Below are 18,666 nucleotides of genomic sequence, written 5' to 3'. Positions count from 1 at the left end.
GTCGCACATCAGAGCCGGCTGCTCTCCCCCCCCCCCCCCCCCATTGCCTGTGCTTATATGACTATATAGCACTTCTAGTCTTGGTTTTTGACGATTTCAGCCCCGAAACATTTCTGTGCGAGCTCTGTGTAGAATATTATGTGATTTTGTTCATATATTAGAGAAATAATTGTGCTCACAGATTAAATGTGAAATAAACTGAACTGTTTGTAAAAGCACAAATATCTGTTGTTAGTGTTTTGCTGCATGGCATGTACTATGTAATTTCCGTGAGTATTAATTACCAGGTTAATACATAGTCTGCACCTCTAAGAGTAAGCTGTAAGAAGGTGCCTGCCAATAGGCGCTACTGTACATTTTCACTGGGAGTTCAGGAATTGCGCCATGGTGACTATACTTGCCGATTTCTGACTATTTTCCCAAAAATTATTTGCGGAAATTTGTTTCTGCCATCGCATAGCTTACACTACGGCGCCTCACTTAGATCCTGTAATACTTGGAGACCTAGTTTCGCAGGCATTAAGGAATCAATGGGTATTGGCGCATGTGCGGTCAGCGTTAAAATGCTCTAGTCTTTAAAAGCATTGAGGTAAGGCACAGCCTTTGTTGTCTAATGGCCTGCGATATATATGCTTAACCACTAAGCCCTATATGCTCATTGCGGTCAGCGTGAAAAGAAAACTATGTTATATTGCAAAGCCAGCAACAAGTACTGGTCTGTTATGAGGCGTAACTACTGACAAAATATGCCACCGGAACACTTGTTGAGCTGAGGTCACATATTTAAGGAATAAATGGTGACTTAAGTGAGCAGCTGCAAATTTTGGCGTGCCTGGCAGCCTTGTGCACTTCGCCAGATGCTCGGAAATAAGTTAACTGATGCCGCAGTAATTATAAAAAAACATAAGGCAGAAAACTGACACAAAGGCACGTATGTACCCGCAAAGCGATTCACGCTGTACTGTGTATTCCTGTAGCTTTTAGAAAAAATATAGGAGCGTCTTCCTTGCACGCAATGCCGAGGCGGCGCTTGTCCATGTGCCTAGAAAGTCAGAGCTCGAGACACAAGTCACTCTATACTGGAGCAGCACGGCCGTCGTGACGCTGAACAAATAGTCTGTGCCACAATGGCCAGTCACAAACCAACTCTTTATTGGGCGAACCTGTACTCCCCACCCCTCCGAGACAATTTACAATCAGAAAGATAGTGACGGGCACGTGCCTCGATTGTCGAAGTCTGATCTGCGGATCACGCGCGTCGGCTATTTATACATGACTCGTCGAAAGTTGCAGCGTACAGCGTACAGCAACATATTTAAAATCCTCTGTAACGCTGTCCAGAGAACACGTTGGCGAGTCACAAACACACCATTTTAGCAAATCTTACGGCCGATGTTGCGATCAATTGACATTTGTTCTTACGAAGCCATCTAGCGTAAAGTCTGTTTTGGTTAATACGGATTGTGGTGGTGTTCTGCTTTGGCATTGTGCGCTGTTAAGATACTTCGGGTAACTCCGCAAGGTTCAGGTCTGAGTCTCCGAAATATTTATAGCTGGCGTGCTGCTGCTTTTCTGCTGTGCTTGTCTGTGTGTATTGTTACAGTGAAGCTGTATATTGATAGCCGATTCGTCTGTCCGTCCCTCCGTCTGTCGCCTGTACGCCGAAAACCACTCCGGTACAACTCCATGCTGACAATGAAAAGAGAAAGAGAGGCGCGCGATTGGCTGCGCCAGTAGTAACGTCGTCCTACTCCGTCGCAGCCGAGCGCGCGCGCAGCAGTTCATTTCCGGCTCCGATATGGGTAGGCTATGCGTCATACGTACTCCTCAGGAGTAGGCAGCTTTTAATCAACAACGCCGCGAGAAGAACCGGGAACGAGTTCGTCCGTGTGGTGCTGATGCTGGAGCTCGTGCAGCTGAGCGCAAGCAGCAACGGCGAACTGATGCTCCGGCAGCCTACCAAGCCGTTGTTTAATGAACCATCGGGATTAACTGAATGATAAACACCGGGGCCGCACGTTCCAGCTTCGCTGGTTAACCGTTTGTGCTCAGTTCCTGGGCGGTGATTTTTTTGTCACTCTTCTTCCTCATCCTTCGTCGTCTGTTAAAGGGACACTAAAGGCAATTACCATGTCAAGCTAAAGTGATAGATTAGTGCCCGAGAATCTCTAAGGCGTCAATATTAACGCAAACAAAGCCTTAATAATCGAGCAATCGAGCGAAATGCAGGACATGATTAGAGACTCCCTCGGGACATTCAAACACTTGGTCGATGACGAAAGCACTGCTCAGTTAAATTCCGTCACTAGTACTGAACTACTAGTTGCAAAAAACAAACTCGTATTGTATTATGTTGAAATAAAATGCTACTTGTGTGGTTGTAGATCATTTTTCGAAAAAGAACTAATTGAAATTACCCTTCACAACGACGCGGGTGGTCGAAAGGTTTCATTTTCGCTCAACTCTGCTCCGCTCACCCTTTCGGGTTTCAGTAGTTTTGTTATCACGTAGGGCTGCGCTGGTTTTGCTGGCTCGCGAAACTCGCGCGAACTCCCAGTATCAGAAAATTCAACTTCCATGTGGTGTCGCGGGATGCCCGAATGGTCTACGCCACTTGGCCAAAAAGCAGCTGCAGCGGCGAATCCACCGCTCTGCCTTGGCTCGGTACCACCCTCTCTCGGGCGCCGTTTTAGTCACCGATGGATGCAAAGGGGGGTGATGGCGTATGCAACGTCACCATTCCCCTGGTTGGGTGGTGGAAGATTTGAATTTCGAAAGAGGTACTCGGACCCTTCAGATGCAATTTTCTCGTAAAATAAGTGTATTCGTGGCACGAAACAAGCACTACGAGGTTTTTGGAATGGTATTTAAACTTTCGACGTCGACTTACTATTTGCTTTTAGTGTCCCTTTAAACATTGTGTAGCATGCAACTACCATCGCTATGCTCACACTTCCAGTTATGATCGCGCTGCATACTCCAATTCTGGTGCACCCATGAACGTATACTTGAGTTTGTTAGCATACGTGGCTCTGTATGCGTCATTGTTCTGAAATAAAAACAACAACACGAAACCTGTGCTGAGCGACGTTACGCTTCATCAGGGCCGGATTAAGAAAAATGGGGGCCCTGGACTAATGCGCACGGGCACCCTTTCCCTATACTAACCCCCCCCCCCCCCCCGCCCCCCCTGTTGCCTGCTACGCTACTGGAAATATGCCATGTTTCGTTTTAATTCCACCAAATTAAAAAGAACGAAGTGCGATCAACGGGATTATTATTATTGTTATTATTATATGGAAAAGAATAAAACTACCTTGAAACCCGCGTTGTTGTAAACACCAACACATATGTTCACTTTGTGATTAATCTGCATTCAGTTTTCAGCAAAAGCAAGGCTTAAAAAAAAGCACTCAAGACGAACAAGAACGTAGAAAAGACAACACAGCTCAGATGTGGATCCTTCCGAAGCTAGGCTCTGTTTGCATCACTAAGCTTAATCCGTTGATGAGACGCATGGTTGTATCCAAAACATTGTTTATTAAAATTCATGCATCAGCCTGCAGTTATCATTATACACGTTACTCTATAAATATGCAATAGATACATACAGTACTTAAGGCAATACAAACACCATAAAAATGCACTATAATACAGATGAAAATTACCAACTGTAATTACAAAACATTATTTGAAAATATTTTCGTTAAAGGTAAGACAAGCAAGGACGACACCAAATAAACGTTGCACTATCAAAAACAACAAAAATACAGTTCTTTATAAGCACGCTAAATATCACAAGAAGAACAAACAAGAGACGAACAACGAAGATTTGCATATATTGAATTACACTGCTCAGCATTTCATTGGCAACGTGGAGGCTGGGAGGCGACACGACGAACTTACTGGAACTATCCATGTGTAGCGCAAACAGTCCTTTTCTAAAATGGCATCTTTGGGCGCCTTCGCTTTGGCCAATATAAATAGAGTCCGTTCGAAGGATAGATCGCGGAGGAGGTCACTTTCAATGGACATGATAGCAAGCGAGTTCAGCTTGTCGTCAAGGAGTCTCGAACGAAGTCGATTTTTTATCAGCTACAACTTGGAAAACGATCGTTCGGTCTCACAGTTTGCCATGGGCATGCTTAAGCACATTCGCAAATCAATAGAAAGGTCCGGAAACAAATCAATTAGCTTTCTTTCGTGCAGCAACTTCAATATTCCCAGGGGACTCGTGTCCTGGCACACAGAGTTGTGCAGAAATTTCGCAAACTGAACGATTTCAGCGGAAAATGCTGGCTCCAAATCACTTTTGTAGGTTTTCACCAACTTTTCAGCCTGATGTGCCAGAGAGGCCTCGCTCCCAACTTCTGTCAGCAATTGTAAGACTCCGAACCTTTCGCAGAGTTCAGTGTAGGCATCCTTTCGCGCTCGCAAAGCAGAGCCTAGACTGTCAAGTACAACATTGTAGGTCTCTACGATAAACTTTTTTCTACCTTGTAGTGCACTATCGCTGTTACCGTCCGGGTGCTTACTCAAAACGATGCGTTTGGCCTCATCCTGATAACATTAATTGGTACTTAGCGTGCGTGCTCTCTCATCGAAGGTATCAAAGAGAGGTCGCAAAGAATTAACAACGCCTTCTAGAGAGCTCAGAACGTCTACAGCAGTTGAAATGTCTAGCCCTGGTTTCTGAAGTGCTACGCTCGTTTTGTCAAAGCGCTCCAAGATTTCACTCCAGAAAATCGCCATGAATGCAGTCTCTAGTTTTGCCATTTTCTGGAAGAGAGAGTGCGCTTCGTTCCTAGTGTCACCGCTTTCTTCCTCGTTCTTTGATATAGCTTCAAGGCAGCACAAGACTGCATTGAAAGTTTTCAGAATGGCCTTACACGATTCAGCGTGTCTTGACCACCTGATCTCAGAGAGACTTTTCAAAATAAGCTGCTGGCCGGTTCCGCCCATGCTGTTCAAAAGATACCTCCATCGCTTAGGTGAGGCAGCAAAGAACCTATACAGTCTCTGAATTACAATAAAAAATTTGACTGCCTCAAGGCAACTGTCAACGCTGCACGCGCCAACTAAGTTCAGTGAATGACCAGCACACGGGACGTAGACTACCAATTCGTTCAGGTGTTTGATTTGAGCTTGCAGTCCTTTGTATTTTCCTGACATATTACTCGCATTATCATAAGCTTGGCCCCTGCAATCATCAATCGAGATGCCTTGGTCGACAAAAGGGACATCACGGTATCGAAAAGGTACAAGCCGGTATGCGATTCAATTGGAACAAATCGAAGAAAGCGTTCGTACACTTTCCCATTTAAATAGTATCGTAAATAACCGACAGCTGATCAACGTGAGTAAGGTCTGCAGTCGAATCAACAATTAAAGAGAAGTATTTTGCGCGTTTCACTTCGTCAACGAGACGTTCCTTGACAGCCTTTGCCATGTGCTCGATAAATTCATCACAAATGGTATTTCACAGATACGATGGGTGACCTTTTCCTTTGTTCCCGTAGCATTTGATGTGCTCCTCTAGAAAGGGATCAAACTTGGCAATGGCCTCAACAAATCCCATATAATTGCCATTTCTCGGTGAACCAAAAATCTCCTCACTATCCCTAAACGCTAGGTTGCGCTCAGCTAGAAATTTAACTACAGCGACTACGCGCTTCAACACCTCTGTCCAGTGAGCGGTCTCAGTTACAGCATGCTTAACCAGCTCCTTGTCAATGGAGCTGCTCGATTTAGAGCGGGCGAGCCATGCTGTCACGTAGTTCCGGTGCTCGACGCTATTTTCATGTGCGCAAAACTTTTCTTCTGCCCTTTTCCAATCAGATAACCGTGCGTGGTGAAAGCACTGGGGTTGCTTGAAATCGAAAATTGTTTGCACATGAAACAGTAAACGGAACCTTTGGACTCTGAGTACATTAACCAGTGTTGCTGGTACGCCTTCGCGTTTGCAGCCTTTCGCACGAAAAGATGAGGTGACATATAGCGTTTCTGAGTTTTGTATTGATTTTCGGAACGCGGAAAATTTTCTGCTCGATTTTGAATATACAATGGCCCTTTCTCAAGAAATACACTCCGAAAGCTGTCACTAATAACGTCCGGCCACTTAGCAGGGACACTTCGGAGGAGGAGGAGGAGGAGGAGGAGGAGGAGGAGGAGGAGGAGGAGGAGGAGGAGGTACTTTATTATTGCTGAAATCGTTGCGCACTTTATTCCTGGGTGGTTCCCTCCGACAGGGCTCCACTGGCGATCGCGGCTCGCCGGGCCTTGTCGAGGGTCGCCAGTTGGCTTCCCCGGTATAGTTCGGAGAATCTCGCCTCCCAAGACCACGTAGTGAGTGTGTGTGCTGTGACTCGTGGCGAAATTGCGTCATTTCAGAGAATCTCTCAACGTACCTCTTTCTTCAGGGGTGTCTGTGCTTCTCTGTTGCCGCAACGAGAAGCCGTCTCATTCGTCCCCTCGAGGCACACTGTGTGGGCAGGAACATGATTATTTGAAGCCAAACTAACAGGAAACAAGTGAGTCGGTTCTTGGAGTGTTGTTTCCTGGTCTCGTCAGTAGAAGGTGGCTCATCGGGGAGGTTTGGCACCTGTTGATGAGCAGGAAATCGGGCGTGGCGGACCGGACACTTGGAGCTCTATTGCAGGGGCCAGGCCGAGTAGCATAGACGTTGCTGACTCATGAAGAGGACAGGGCTCGGCTGGCGTCCGTTGCTCAGAAATATGGACGACCGAGGTTGGCACCGTTTTCACAGGATCCAGACACCCAAGAGGAGTCCAACCTTGCTTCTTGCCAGGAAACCGTGGTGATGGAGTTCGCAAGTCCTCCGTAGAAGCACAGTCGGTACTATTGGGCGTATGATATGGACTCTGGGTAGAGCGATCATATTGCTACGGGGAAGGTGCATTCAGTAGGTACTTTGTAATCTTTGGTAGCTTCTTTCCACGCTCTTCTCTTCCTAACTTTGCCTTTTGTTTAGAGGCACCACTTTGATGCTTCCGACCGAACATTTTCGCATGGATGGATGCTAATCGTTCACCGGGCACTTCATCAGTCCGACGCGACCGCAGGTGTCCAACGGTGGCCGTCGCGATGACTGGCACACGCTGCCTGGATGGTCCGTGGCTAGCCGAGAGTGGTGCGTCCCCCGGGAGCTCCTCAGCGGGCGGGCTTATGCAAGCTTAACCGGCGACTCGGGGCGGAATGGCAGCCCGCGATCAACGTCCTTTTATAGACGCGCGCCGCGTCTCTCTTTCTAGCGCCAAAGCAGGCTTTCACATACGCATGGAGTTCATTGTACAAATTCCCTCCTTCTCCGTACAAACTCACTCCTCCTCCCGTTCCGGTCTCGTCTTCCTATTGGTTAGGAGCAATCGTCTGTTCTGGGAGGTTCTCAATTTTCTTTCGCCCCGTCGACGCCGAGCGCAAGAACGAAAGGGAGAGGGCGACTCCTAGCGCGGGCGAAGTTGCGCTTCCTCCGTCGCCTCTCGTCATCTTTTTCTACTTCTTTCTGAAAAGTTTTGGCGGCCAGTGTGACCTACTTTTTGCGTCGAGCGCGCGCGACGGTGCGCAGCCACTAGGGAGGAATGGGCCCTGCAGACAGGCCTTTGTGTCCAGCTCTCCAACTTCTCCTTTCACTCTCCCACAACCCTAGCCCGAACAGTGAACATTCCATGCCCCACGGCACGCGGACAAAATCACGTGTGACGTCTTCTTTCCTTTCCTGCCTAGACTCTGCCATCAGACTCATCATCATCTGCTATCGGACTCATCCTGCCCCGCCCAAATTACCATCACGGTAAAGAAAAGTCGAATGGGAGGCATTGTTGGGTATTGCAGCACATCCTTTCTATGAGAAGGAAAGCGGCGGAACTATTTGAGAGGTGAAGAGTGGCGCGGTGGTGACGAGGTGCTAGGGAGATTTGGGTCCTCATCCCACATTACATGTTTGAGGTGTTTCCCCCTTGCCCCTCCTCTCCAGACAGCACTGCAGAGACGGACTGAGAGGAAACCACGAAAACTCTTTTAAGCAAACGCACCTCGATTCGTAAGAAAGAGGGCCCCACCGGGGTGGCGGGGGATTCCTGTTTGAGCAGCTCGACAAGCTCTCCCCAAATGATCAGGCTAAACGCATGCTGTTAGATTAGGCGGGGGGCCCCGTCTGCTCGTTCTGGTTTTCTCGCTTCATACACGTAGCTCGAAGTTCCGATGCCCATGGTTCCATATACTAAGCAGGTTAGAATAAATGGGCTCCCTTCTCCTACTGTCCGAGGTGAGGCCTTGGGCTGCGGCCGCCTTAGCCCCCCCCCCCCCCTCCCCTAATCCAGTGCTGCGCTTCATGAAAGTCGCAGCAAGCAGAAGCATCATTAGGTCCAGTTTTGCGCCGAACTGGATAAGAAAGTCCGGCAATGTCTAGAGCACGAACTTTAGTGCTACGAGAATGCGTGCGTGTGCCTTGTTAAGCGCACAACACTTCTGTTTGTCCCCAGTGAAGGTGACACTTAGCCCCATATTCAGAAATGCATCGTAACTTCAAGCCCACGCTTGACTTAAATGACACCTGTCGTGAGCGCACCAAAGGAAACGCGATGAGCGTCTTGGGCGCGTTCGCATCAGGCGTCGTTTCTATCAAGTCAAGCAAGGGCTTCAAGTTAAGATGGATTTCTGAATACGGGGTTTACTATCGTAATAGATCAGATGAGCAAGCAGCATGACGAATTGCTATTCAAGAATGGGATCGTAATTTTTCTTGTAGCCCACTGAATTTAGCGCAAGTATTTTGATCTCATGGCTGCTGATATTGTGTTCATTTGGAAAGTACCGAAAAGAACACCAAATTACTGCAATAAATTTTCGGGCCGTGAACCTGCCGAACACAAATATTAAATGATTATTGCTTACGGGAACGCCAGTGTGCTTTTCAAAGTTAGCTTGCGGCATTTGCCTTAAACTAGGGGGTCTATAATGATGCTGACACCTTCACCTTTTCAGGATATCGGGGGAACAGCGGGAAAGTGCCGGTAACATTTACCGTCACGCAGACACAACTTGTTTCCACTTTCCTGGAAGCGGGGCGAGTACTCGGCTATAACTTGATCGACTACAACGGCCCGGAGCAGGCAGGTAAGCACAACACCATCTGCGCGCTTGGTTGTGACACGCACATGGCAGGCTTTCGCGTAACACCCCAGTAAGGAAAACAAAAAGCTTTATTGAGTCCTTGATTTAAAAATTGAAAATAACTTATGGGGCTTTACATGCCAAAACCAACATCTGATTATGAGGCACGCTATAGTGGAGGATTCCGGAATAATCTTGACCACCTCGAGTTCTTTAACGGGCATGTAAATGTAAGTACACAGGTGTTCTAGCATTTTGTGCGCAGCGAATTGCGGTCGCCGAGGCCGATATAGACAGTCAAGCACTTCCGTACTTTATATTTCTGTGCTGTAGTCAAACTTCGCCGTGAAAACTTGTGTAGCCTCTACAGCCCTATATAAAACATAATAGCGGTCATTCCAGCTGCACCAATAAAACCTGGTTTTGGCAGGTACCACAATGTCGCAGTAACAGTTAGACAACTTGAAGAGATGAAAATTTTATTTTACGATGAGCCCCACTGTGTAATTAATTACTGAAGAAGTTTGATATAATCGGTATGTAAATGGGCTTTATGGCGATTTTCATAATTGCGAAACTACAGGCGGTTTAAAAAGTGCTGAAGGCTTATCTTCGTGTTTGGTTTACAGAGACAAACACTACTTCTAAATCATACTGCATCACCAAACCGTAGAACACGATGTGTCTGCGTTTTTCCCAAAAGATCTCCTTCACCTACTGTGTGACATATGTAGGGGGATAGCCCGGATATCTGGTCGCGCAGGTCGGTCACAAATATTTTGAAACTGTTGCTAGCCTAAAGTCTCTTAAAAAATAACATGACGACATTACTGCCCGGCTTTGCTTCGAGGACTGGTGAAATTACAAAACTTCCTTGCGCTCCTTTAGCTATCACAGCCTTTCATTTCCTGCTGCGCTCCGCGTTCGCTTTTTCATCCTTCGCTGTGCTCGTTCGTTCAGTTACGGCAAGGGAGGCCGCGGACGCTAAACGCAGGAACGAACGCCTAAGAGCAGCGCTCTAAAAGACGTATTTATTATCAGATGGCGTATGATTACTTGAAGTTATACACTGGAAGACCACGCGCTATTCACACTGACCAAAAACGGGAAACGTTAGAAAGCGAATGTCTGCTTTATTTGCTTTCTGTTGCACAGCATTGGGAAAAATTCAGAGGTTGATACAGCGTTGGAATAAAAATTTGAAATACATATTTATGACTTTGTCTTGGTATTTTCACTCTGCAGGTTTCTCACGCACTCAAACTACAAGTTTCGAAGGAAGACGTTTCAGTGCCGCCAAGAGCTACATCAGACCAATCTACAAGAAGCGCTCCAAGAACTTGCATTTGTTCCTCCAAAGTCGGGCCACTAAAGTGAGATTTTTTCTCAGACGCAAAATTGTTCATCTACACATCGATCGGAAAATATTCTTGAAACAGCGCTCCTAGCACTTAAAGACCAATGTCTGGTATTCTAACGCAGTGAGCGACCACTTTCTAATAGAAGAGAGACTGACGTTTGCATTCGTGGACTTAAAAATGATCATTTTATATATATACTCGCTGTGGTTGCTTAGTGGGTATGGTGTTGGGCTGCTATTCAGGAGGTCGCGGGATGGAATCCCGGCCACGGCGGCCGCATTTCGATGGGGGCGAAATGCGAAAACACCAGTGTACTTAGATTTAGGTGCACGTTAAAGAACCTCAGGTGGTCTAAATTTCCGGAGTAGAATGCCTCATTCGGAAAATATACAAACTAGCCATAGGACTACCGATCAGCACCAGCACGGACAAGTTGCTGCAATTAGGCCTACACAACACTATAGACGAGCTCATTGAAGCGCAACGTACGGCACAATATGAACGCCTCTCTAAGACTAGAGCAGGCAGACACATCCTAGAGAGATTAGACATACGTTACCACACACAGCATGGTGTCAAGGTGGACATCCCGAGAGATACGAAGGAAAGATTGGTAATACCTCCCTTACCAAAGAACATGCACCCAGAACACAATAAGGACAGAAGAAAGAACAGAGCGAAGCAAATACAGAAGAAATTCGGCAGCGACAAGGACGCAGTGTTCGTAGACGCGGCTCGATACAGTCGCAGACGGGGGTTTACGGCAGCCGTAATCGATAGGGAGAAACGGTGAAAGACGTGCGCGACGATACGCACCACAAGTAACGAGATAGTTGAAGAAGTAGCCATAGCACTCGCAGCAGCTCAGACTAACGCAACCGTGATAGTCAGCGACTCTCAGACGGCAATAAGAAACTTTGCCAACGGCCGAATCTCCCCGGAGGCACTACGAATTCTTCTTGCAGGAGGCCAAAATTACAAAAGAAAGATATACATCACCTGTACACCAGCTCACACCCTCGCGGAGGACGGCAACAACGAGGCGGCACACGACGCGGCTCGAGGGCTTACGGACCGAGCCGCAGTCGCAAGTGACGCCCCGACCCCCTCCGGACGTGACGGTGCGGTAAATGAGTGGGAGTGGGAGGACAGAATGACAACATATAATGACATTACGAAACATTATAGGTTACAGAGGCGCATATTCCCGCGACCTCACGCAAAATTGACAAAAAAGCAGTCTGTCGCATGGCGGCATTCACAAACAAGGACGTATCCGAATCCTGCGCTCTCGCACATAATATATCCGGATGTATATCCTACGGACAAATGCAAAACATGTGAATCCAGAGCCACTCGGGAGCATATGATATGGGAACGCCGAGGGATAAATAACAATAAAGAAAACGCGGCCTCTAGCAGCAGCCTTCGCACGCGCTGGGAAGCCGCGCTGCTCAGCCCCGCCCTCGATGATCAACTATGGGCCGTCCAGCGGGCCGAGGATGCCGCCAGGACCCAAGAACTCCTGGCCGTCACCTAGGCGGGGCCTTTGGCCCTCCCCACCAACTCGCAGGGCACACAATAAGGTTCTTTCCTCCTCCTCCTCCTCCACTACGGCGTGCCTCATAATCAGAAAGTGGTTTTGGCACGCAAAACCCCATAAATAAATTTTAAGTAAGTCATTTTATAGAAATTATCTACGGCATCGTCCTCACCGTCATCCTCATCGTCATCAGCCTATTCATATGTCCAATGCGGGGCAAACGCCCCTCCCAGCGATTTTCAATTACCCCTGTCCTGCAATAAATGATTCGTACTTGCACTTGAAAATTTCCTATTTTCATCAGCCTACCTAACTTTCTGCTGTCCTCGAGCACTTCTATTCCGTTGACATCAATTCCGTTGACATCAATTCCGTAACTCTAATCGGCCACCGGTTACCTGCCATACTTAACACTTGACCTCACCAGTTCAAAAATTTTCTCCTAACATAAACTGGAATATCGGCAATCCTATTGTAACTCGCCGTGGTTGCTTAGTGGCTATGGCGTTCGGCCTCTAAGCATGAGGTCGCGGGCGACCACGGCGGCCGCATTTCGATGGGGGCGAAATACGAAAACACCCGTGTACTTAGATTTAGGTACACCTTAAATTCCTCTTAAGAAATCGGGACTGACTGCTATTCTGCCTAATAAAACGTATGTAAAACGCAGAAATGTTCGTCTGAGATACCCCTTAGCCAATTTTAATGAAATATGTCGCATTTGAAAGGCAAAGTTAAATTGTAGTGATTGCTGAAGCCGCATCTTGATTTAGAGCGGGGATGCTTTACTAAATTTGATGATAATAGGCAAGCTGAAAAATAACATGCACGAAGTTTACAAATCTGCAGCTCTACAACAGGGATACATATTGAAGTTCGGCAAACTGCATCCCTGGGAACATCTAAAGCTGGCAAATTTGATATAGTAAGTGATATATTTTACAGATTTGTTACATTGTTTGCGAGGGTTATAAAAATGTTCCACTCGCATATTAGTGGCGCATTTAGGAGCCATGTACAGGGTTTCCCAGCTATCATGCACCGTATTTCTAAAATAGAAGGGCCATTCTACCCAAAGATCACCAAGTTAATGTCGTTGACAGTGAAATAGAGTAGACACGCATAATTTTTTGTTGATGCCATTGAGTCTAAAGCTTAATTGCATTTAGTTATTCTTTGAGTTACTGCTCTGAATGCCGTGCCGTGAAAATAAGGACTTGAAGAAAATTGAAAGGGAATTAAAAGCGCTCTGAACCACTTTTTACCAGAATGGAGAAAGACATTTCAAGGTAAAATAGTCTATTTCAGAAATACTTTGCCGCAAAAAGTTCTTGAATGCGTTCAGCAGAAGTGGAGTTATTGGCAAGCAAACACAGCGTCCGCTGTGCTCCCGTTCCTTCTTCAATGCCTTACAGTGAGAAAGCGACGGTGCAGAGGGGCGTGCCCACAACGCTCCGCCTTCTAAATGTCACCGTGCCGCGCAGTTCATATTTCATTTTGGATGTTAACGTAGACGCCACGACATCCGCCTTTGGGGCCTGCGACGCGCCAAACGCGGTTGTCGTCAGCGAGCCACAGTGCGCTTAGCCAGTGGAGTCGTGGCGCCAGCTCGCGGCAGCAGCGGTATCTACGTCATGTAGCCGACCGCAGCTTGATGTCAGCCATGGGCCAATTGCAGCCATCTAAGGGAAGGACGAAATACTGCGTGTAGAAGAGAGTGAACACAGGGCCTTCTGTAGAAAAGAGAGCGTTTGAGCGAAAGGTGATTTCGCGATCCGCTTGCGAGCTCTACGCACAGCGTACGGCAGCAAAACTTGGCTGAGATGTTCACAGCAGCGTATGCTACGCGCTGACTATGTTATTCCACCAAGCCCAAGGGGTAGTAAAGGGCCCCTTTAAAGCTGGCGAAGTTCTGGCGAAAGTGAGTTTTGCCATTTCATTGCGATAGCAACTATGTAAACACTCGAAGCGCACTTCCGCCGTCGACGTCCTCATGAAGTTTCATATGAAGTCCGAGGCGTATGACATCGTCGCCGCACGCCCTACGCTGCATGTGCCAGTGAAAGCGTGTGAGGGAAGCCGACGATCGCTGCTCAATTTGAAAGAGACGAAAGGGGGCAGGAAGCGCGCAGTCTCCCGTCGTACTCGAGGCACCCAACGTTGCCAGGCACAAGCAGGGGGTTGGGGGTAGAGTCTAAGGTGCGTCGACGGCTCGTAGTTTTGTGCGCGCTGTGTGCTGTCTGCGCTAACCTTTCGTTGAAGCGATAGACAGCACGAATGTTACTTCGCTGGCTGCTGCTACCGCGTTTCCTCACGCTAGTGCTCTGACAGCGAGTTTCCGCGGTCATCGAGCTAGATTGGTTCATCTTTGCTTGTGTGCACTTCGCAACATGCTTGTTAATGATTGTTAAGTTTATACTGCCAATAGAACTACTATCCTGGCTTGGGGTAGCGGTCCACTAATTTTTTATCGCAATCGATGCTTCGCCTTACTGGAGAACCTTGGATTTCTTTTGCTTTTCGGGTGATAAATGATGCCCCTGTAAAATTAAAAATCACTTGACTAACCGTCCGTCCGCATCAAGAAGCAGCGTCCTGAATCAGGCTCTACAGGAATTAGTAGCACAGCTTGTGCTTTATCTTGCGCAACCGGCCCACAACAGCGCGGTGTCTTGAGGTTGATACGGAAAGAGTGCCGATAACTGGTGGTTGATGCGTCGTGGAAAGAGTGCGCTGCCTAACCTTATATTAAATTGAATCTTTTATATACCTGTATATAAATATTTTGCCCTTCTTTTCTTTAAATGCAGCATACCTAGTCAAATTTAGCGCAGTGCTAGGCGAGAAAAAACGATCTTAACGATTTCTGCTTTCCTGTGTATGTAGATAAGAACCCCCCTCCCCCAAATTAAAAACATCGTCTGGAGAGCTAGGAAACTTTAGCTCGGAGGCTTCTATCTAAATGCATGGAAAATGAGAAATCGTTTTTCTCGGCATCTACGACACCAAATTGGCTGAGGTATCCTGTATGTAAAAAGAAAGTAAGAATCTAGGGACTTTTGGAAGCAGATCTTTGTATTTAGGCTGTCTATTTGTTTATAAAAATTGATAAAAACGTCCCTAATTGTCAGGACGAAACTATCAAGTTCACAAGTGTATAACTCACCGATAAAAATTATATAACAATTCTGTAAATTGCACCTAATCGTACATATAAAGCGGATAATACTTGTGTATTCTAAACTAGTGTACCTTATACATTTTTCATGTGAGTATGACTTTGCAAGCGTTGCAAACCCTTGAAAACGTTGCTCTGACAGATGCTCAAATTGCTGTAACAAATTGCTCTAAGAGATGCATTTTACAGAATGGTGATACCTGTTTTTGATGTAGAAGTACGAATATGCAAGTTTCTTGCTCCCATTCTTTATAAGCACATTAAAGAGTGATTGCAAAAATTAATCAAAGAATCAAAATTTTTGCTCAGCATGTCCCTAGACTTTTTCTCTATATCTCAAATGAAGAAAAAAATTCATCATAATTGGTCCAGGGATTTTTTCTTCAGAAAAGCAATTCTGCGTTTTACAAGTGTTCGAATAAGCGGCATCGGGGTTGAGCCCGAGCTAAAGCGTCCTCTTAAGCTCAACTCGAATTCAACGTTTTTACCGGCGTTTCCTGGCATTGCATTGCTCGGGGTCAGCGAATGAATGGCTATTGAGCTGAATCACTAAATAAATGGCTGAATATTCAATAGCGACCCATGCCAACCGGAAAGCCAGCCGCAACAGCTTGCAGTTTTACTTGCTCATTTGCCAAATAAATACGCTTTGTACAAGCACCCCATCAAAAGCTGGTCACGTTTATTCATTTCTCCTTCTTTTTATTCAACAAGGGACGCTCATCGCCAACACTTATACTTACGTTCTTTTGCTTATTATTTAGGTTATTTTCCAGAACAAGAGAGCTGTCGGAGTCCACTTCGTGAAGGGTGGCATCCTACGAAAAGCACGAGCAAGGCGGGAGGTGATTCTGTCGGCAGGCGTCATCGGCTCAACTCAGCTCCTCCTCCTTTCTGGAGTAGGACCCGCGAGAGATCTCGAAAAGCTCGGCGTAAGCTTGTATTCTTTCCGCATGACGAAACATTTGTTGCAACCTTCACAATTGCTCTGACACGAAGCCGTGGATCAATCACATGGCTCTCTGCTTCTGAGCATAATGTCACAGGATAAAATCCAAGCCGCGGCTGCCACATTTCAACGCGGGCGGAATGCGAAAATGTGCATGCATGAAGGTCTTTCTGCTTGTCACATCACGGCGCTTGTGGCAAAATGTTACAGAGCCATTCCACGGTGGCGGCTTTCTGAAGGAGGCGAAATGCAAAAAGGCCCGTGCACTGGGCATTGGGTGTACGTTAAAGAACCCGAGGGGGTGAAAATTTATTCGTAGTCCCCCACTACGGCGCGCTTCGTAATCGTATCCTGGTTTTGGCACGTAAAAGACCAGAATTTAATTTTATCTTCAGAGCCATATATCCCTTCTATATGGTTATGTCTAGTTGGGAAGTCCTTTCCCGCGTCATTTTTTTGTGTGTTGCAGAACAGCGTGTTATTCGAAGCATCCTGGATTTGTGTGCTGTTGTTCTTCCGCTTCCAGCAGCCATGCTCTACTGAATTTCAGATTCCGGTGGTTGCGGACCTTCCAGTAGGCGAGAATCTCCAGGACCACTTGTTCATGGGTGGAATGGCTGCCACGATGCACGTCGACGCCGGACTGAAGCCACAAGACATGGAAGTAGTGAGAGAGTACGCTCGCACAAAAACAGGTAGCGTCAGGATGGCGATTCAATAGTATAGCGATCCTTTAGCACGGCATCTTGCTTGCAGGACCTTTCACCAGCCAATACCGAAAATTCTGATTGTGGTCATACATAGAAGAGAGAAAGTAAATAAATAAGCAAGGCTGCGGATAGGTTATCCCGAACAGGAAAACAGATTTGCTAAGCTATATTGAGGGGCGGCGAAATGAGATGTATCAGAAGAAGTAAATTGAGAGACACCCAGAGCACAGGTACACAATCACGTATTCTTGGTTTGTAGTGCGAAGGAACACAGACGAAGACTAGAAGAAGACAAGACGAGCGCTGACGGCCCCCGGCAAATTGCCACTGATGTGTAATATCATTCATAGGAAACTTGAGCAGGCGGGCTGAAGAAGAAAAAAATATTGCGGCGTTAGGCTTGTGTCCCCTTTTGTTTTACCTTGTACCAATGGTATTGTTTATCAGATGCCACTCATGTGTGGGTAGGCGAATATTGAACACAGTGGCAGGTGCCTCAATATCAGGCTAAAAGAACATAAACGATCACTTAACAACCCTAATATTTCACATCTAGCGTCGCATTTTTCTACTGTCGGTTGGAAACCTTTGTTTGAGGGCAGAGAAGTCCTTTCAAGACAAAATGCCAAACTACACGCGAATTAATTGAGGCATTTCCCATTAAAATATTTGGAGAGATTTGTTTTAGCCTGGCATCAACATTACTGTTACATAATTTCAATATCTCTGGGCACGTGCGCAAGTCTCAAGTAGTGCCCTATATTGTTTCTTTTTGCTTTCCTAACTTCTTATATGCTTATCTGTTAACAAGTAGTCTTTAGACCATGTCATGTTGGTCTGCTACGGTTTTTTCAACCACTTATATATATGCTGATGGATTCAATAAAGAATTAGTCGAGAGTTAGCGCTCCTCCTGCCTTCCTATAGTCTTCGTCTGTGTCCCTTCGGGCTACAAACCAAAAATATGCTACCGTGCCAACTCGCCCAACAACTGGCCATCCTTTCACACAATCGTAGCCAGTCACAATCGCAGCACATCATGGTGTTCAACATAATAAACACCAATTGTGGCTAAAGACGTCTGTGCGACATTGCTGCGTTCAAAGAGTAGCTATTTTCCTAATTTGCTGTCTGCTATGGTGGCCTATAATGTCGCCTCTACAAAGTGGTGTGTTCTGACCATGGTCTGCGATAAACGCGAGCTAGCGCACTCACGAGCCATCGTCACCGCACAAATATAGAGGGCGATCACAAAGAACATGTGCAAGCGTTTCTCCCCACCAGTCATGCCCCGTAGTGTCGTCGGCCATGCCAAAAAATGGCTGTGGCTTAGCTAAGGTTAAGCCCAGGATGCGAAGCATACTAGCCTTTATTTTAGTTGTTGAACCACTGTTTAGCCTGGTGAACTGCTGTTGCTTGGCTATATTTGGTTCGGCTAGACGAAGAAACAACTCATGCGTTACTCTGCTTCGCCTTCAAGAGTGGAACGCGACAGCGTTCCCGTCGACCCGCCAAGGGGTGTAAGACAATGGGCTACGGCACAGCGACCATAGAGAAAGAATGCAGCGACTACGCGCCCCGCATTGGACGCGGTGAGCGTCGAGCAACGCAGTGTTCGGCGCGGCAACGAAATGTGCGCCTGAGCAAGCGACGCACGCCTGAGCCTTAGAAACAGTTCGTTTCTAAGGCAACACCGCATTCACTAGAGGCGCTTTTGTACCGCTTTGAAGCATCGTACTCGTGGCTCAGTGGTAGCGTCTCCGTCTCACACTCCGGAAACCCTGGTTCGATTC

General features: G+C 46.8%; 1 protein-coding gene across 1 annotated transcript in view; it reads left to right on the top strand.

Annotated features, from left to right (window-relative positions):
* The window catches only part of LOC126535294 (4-pyridoxate dehydrogenase-like), a 96,369-nt gene that overhangs the window by 57,671 nt on the left and 20,032 nt on the right, over positions 1-18,666 (top strand). Inside the window, exons 4-7 of the mRNA XM_050182182.3 lie at positions 9,004-9,135; positions 10,378-10,505; positions 15,979-16,146; positions 16,714-16,858. Of these exons, the coding sequence (XP_050038139.1) occupies positions 9,004-9,135; positions 10,378-10,505; positions 15,979-16,146; positions 16,714-16,858 (573 nt within the window). The remainder of the gene's footprint in view (positions 1-9,003; positions 9,136-10,377; positions 10,506-15,978; positions 16,147-16,713; positions 16,859-18,666) is intronic.

This window comes from Dermacentor andersoni, chromosome 7 (assembly GCF_023375885.2).
Source record: "Dermacentor andersoni chromosome 7, qqDerAnde1_hic_scaffold, whole genome shotgun sequence".
In the NCBI taxonomy this organism is placed as follows: domain Eukaryota; kingdom Metazoa; phylum Arthropoda; class Arachnida; order Ixodida; family Ixodidae; genus Dermacentor; species Dermacentor andersoni.
This window is presented reverse-complemented; position numbering and strand designations above follow the sequence as displayed.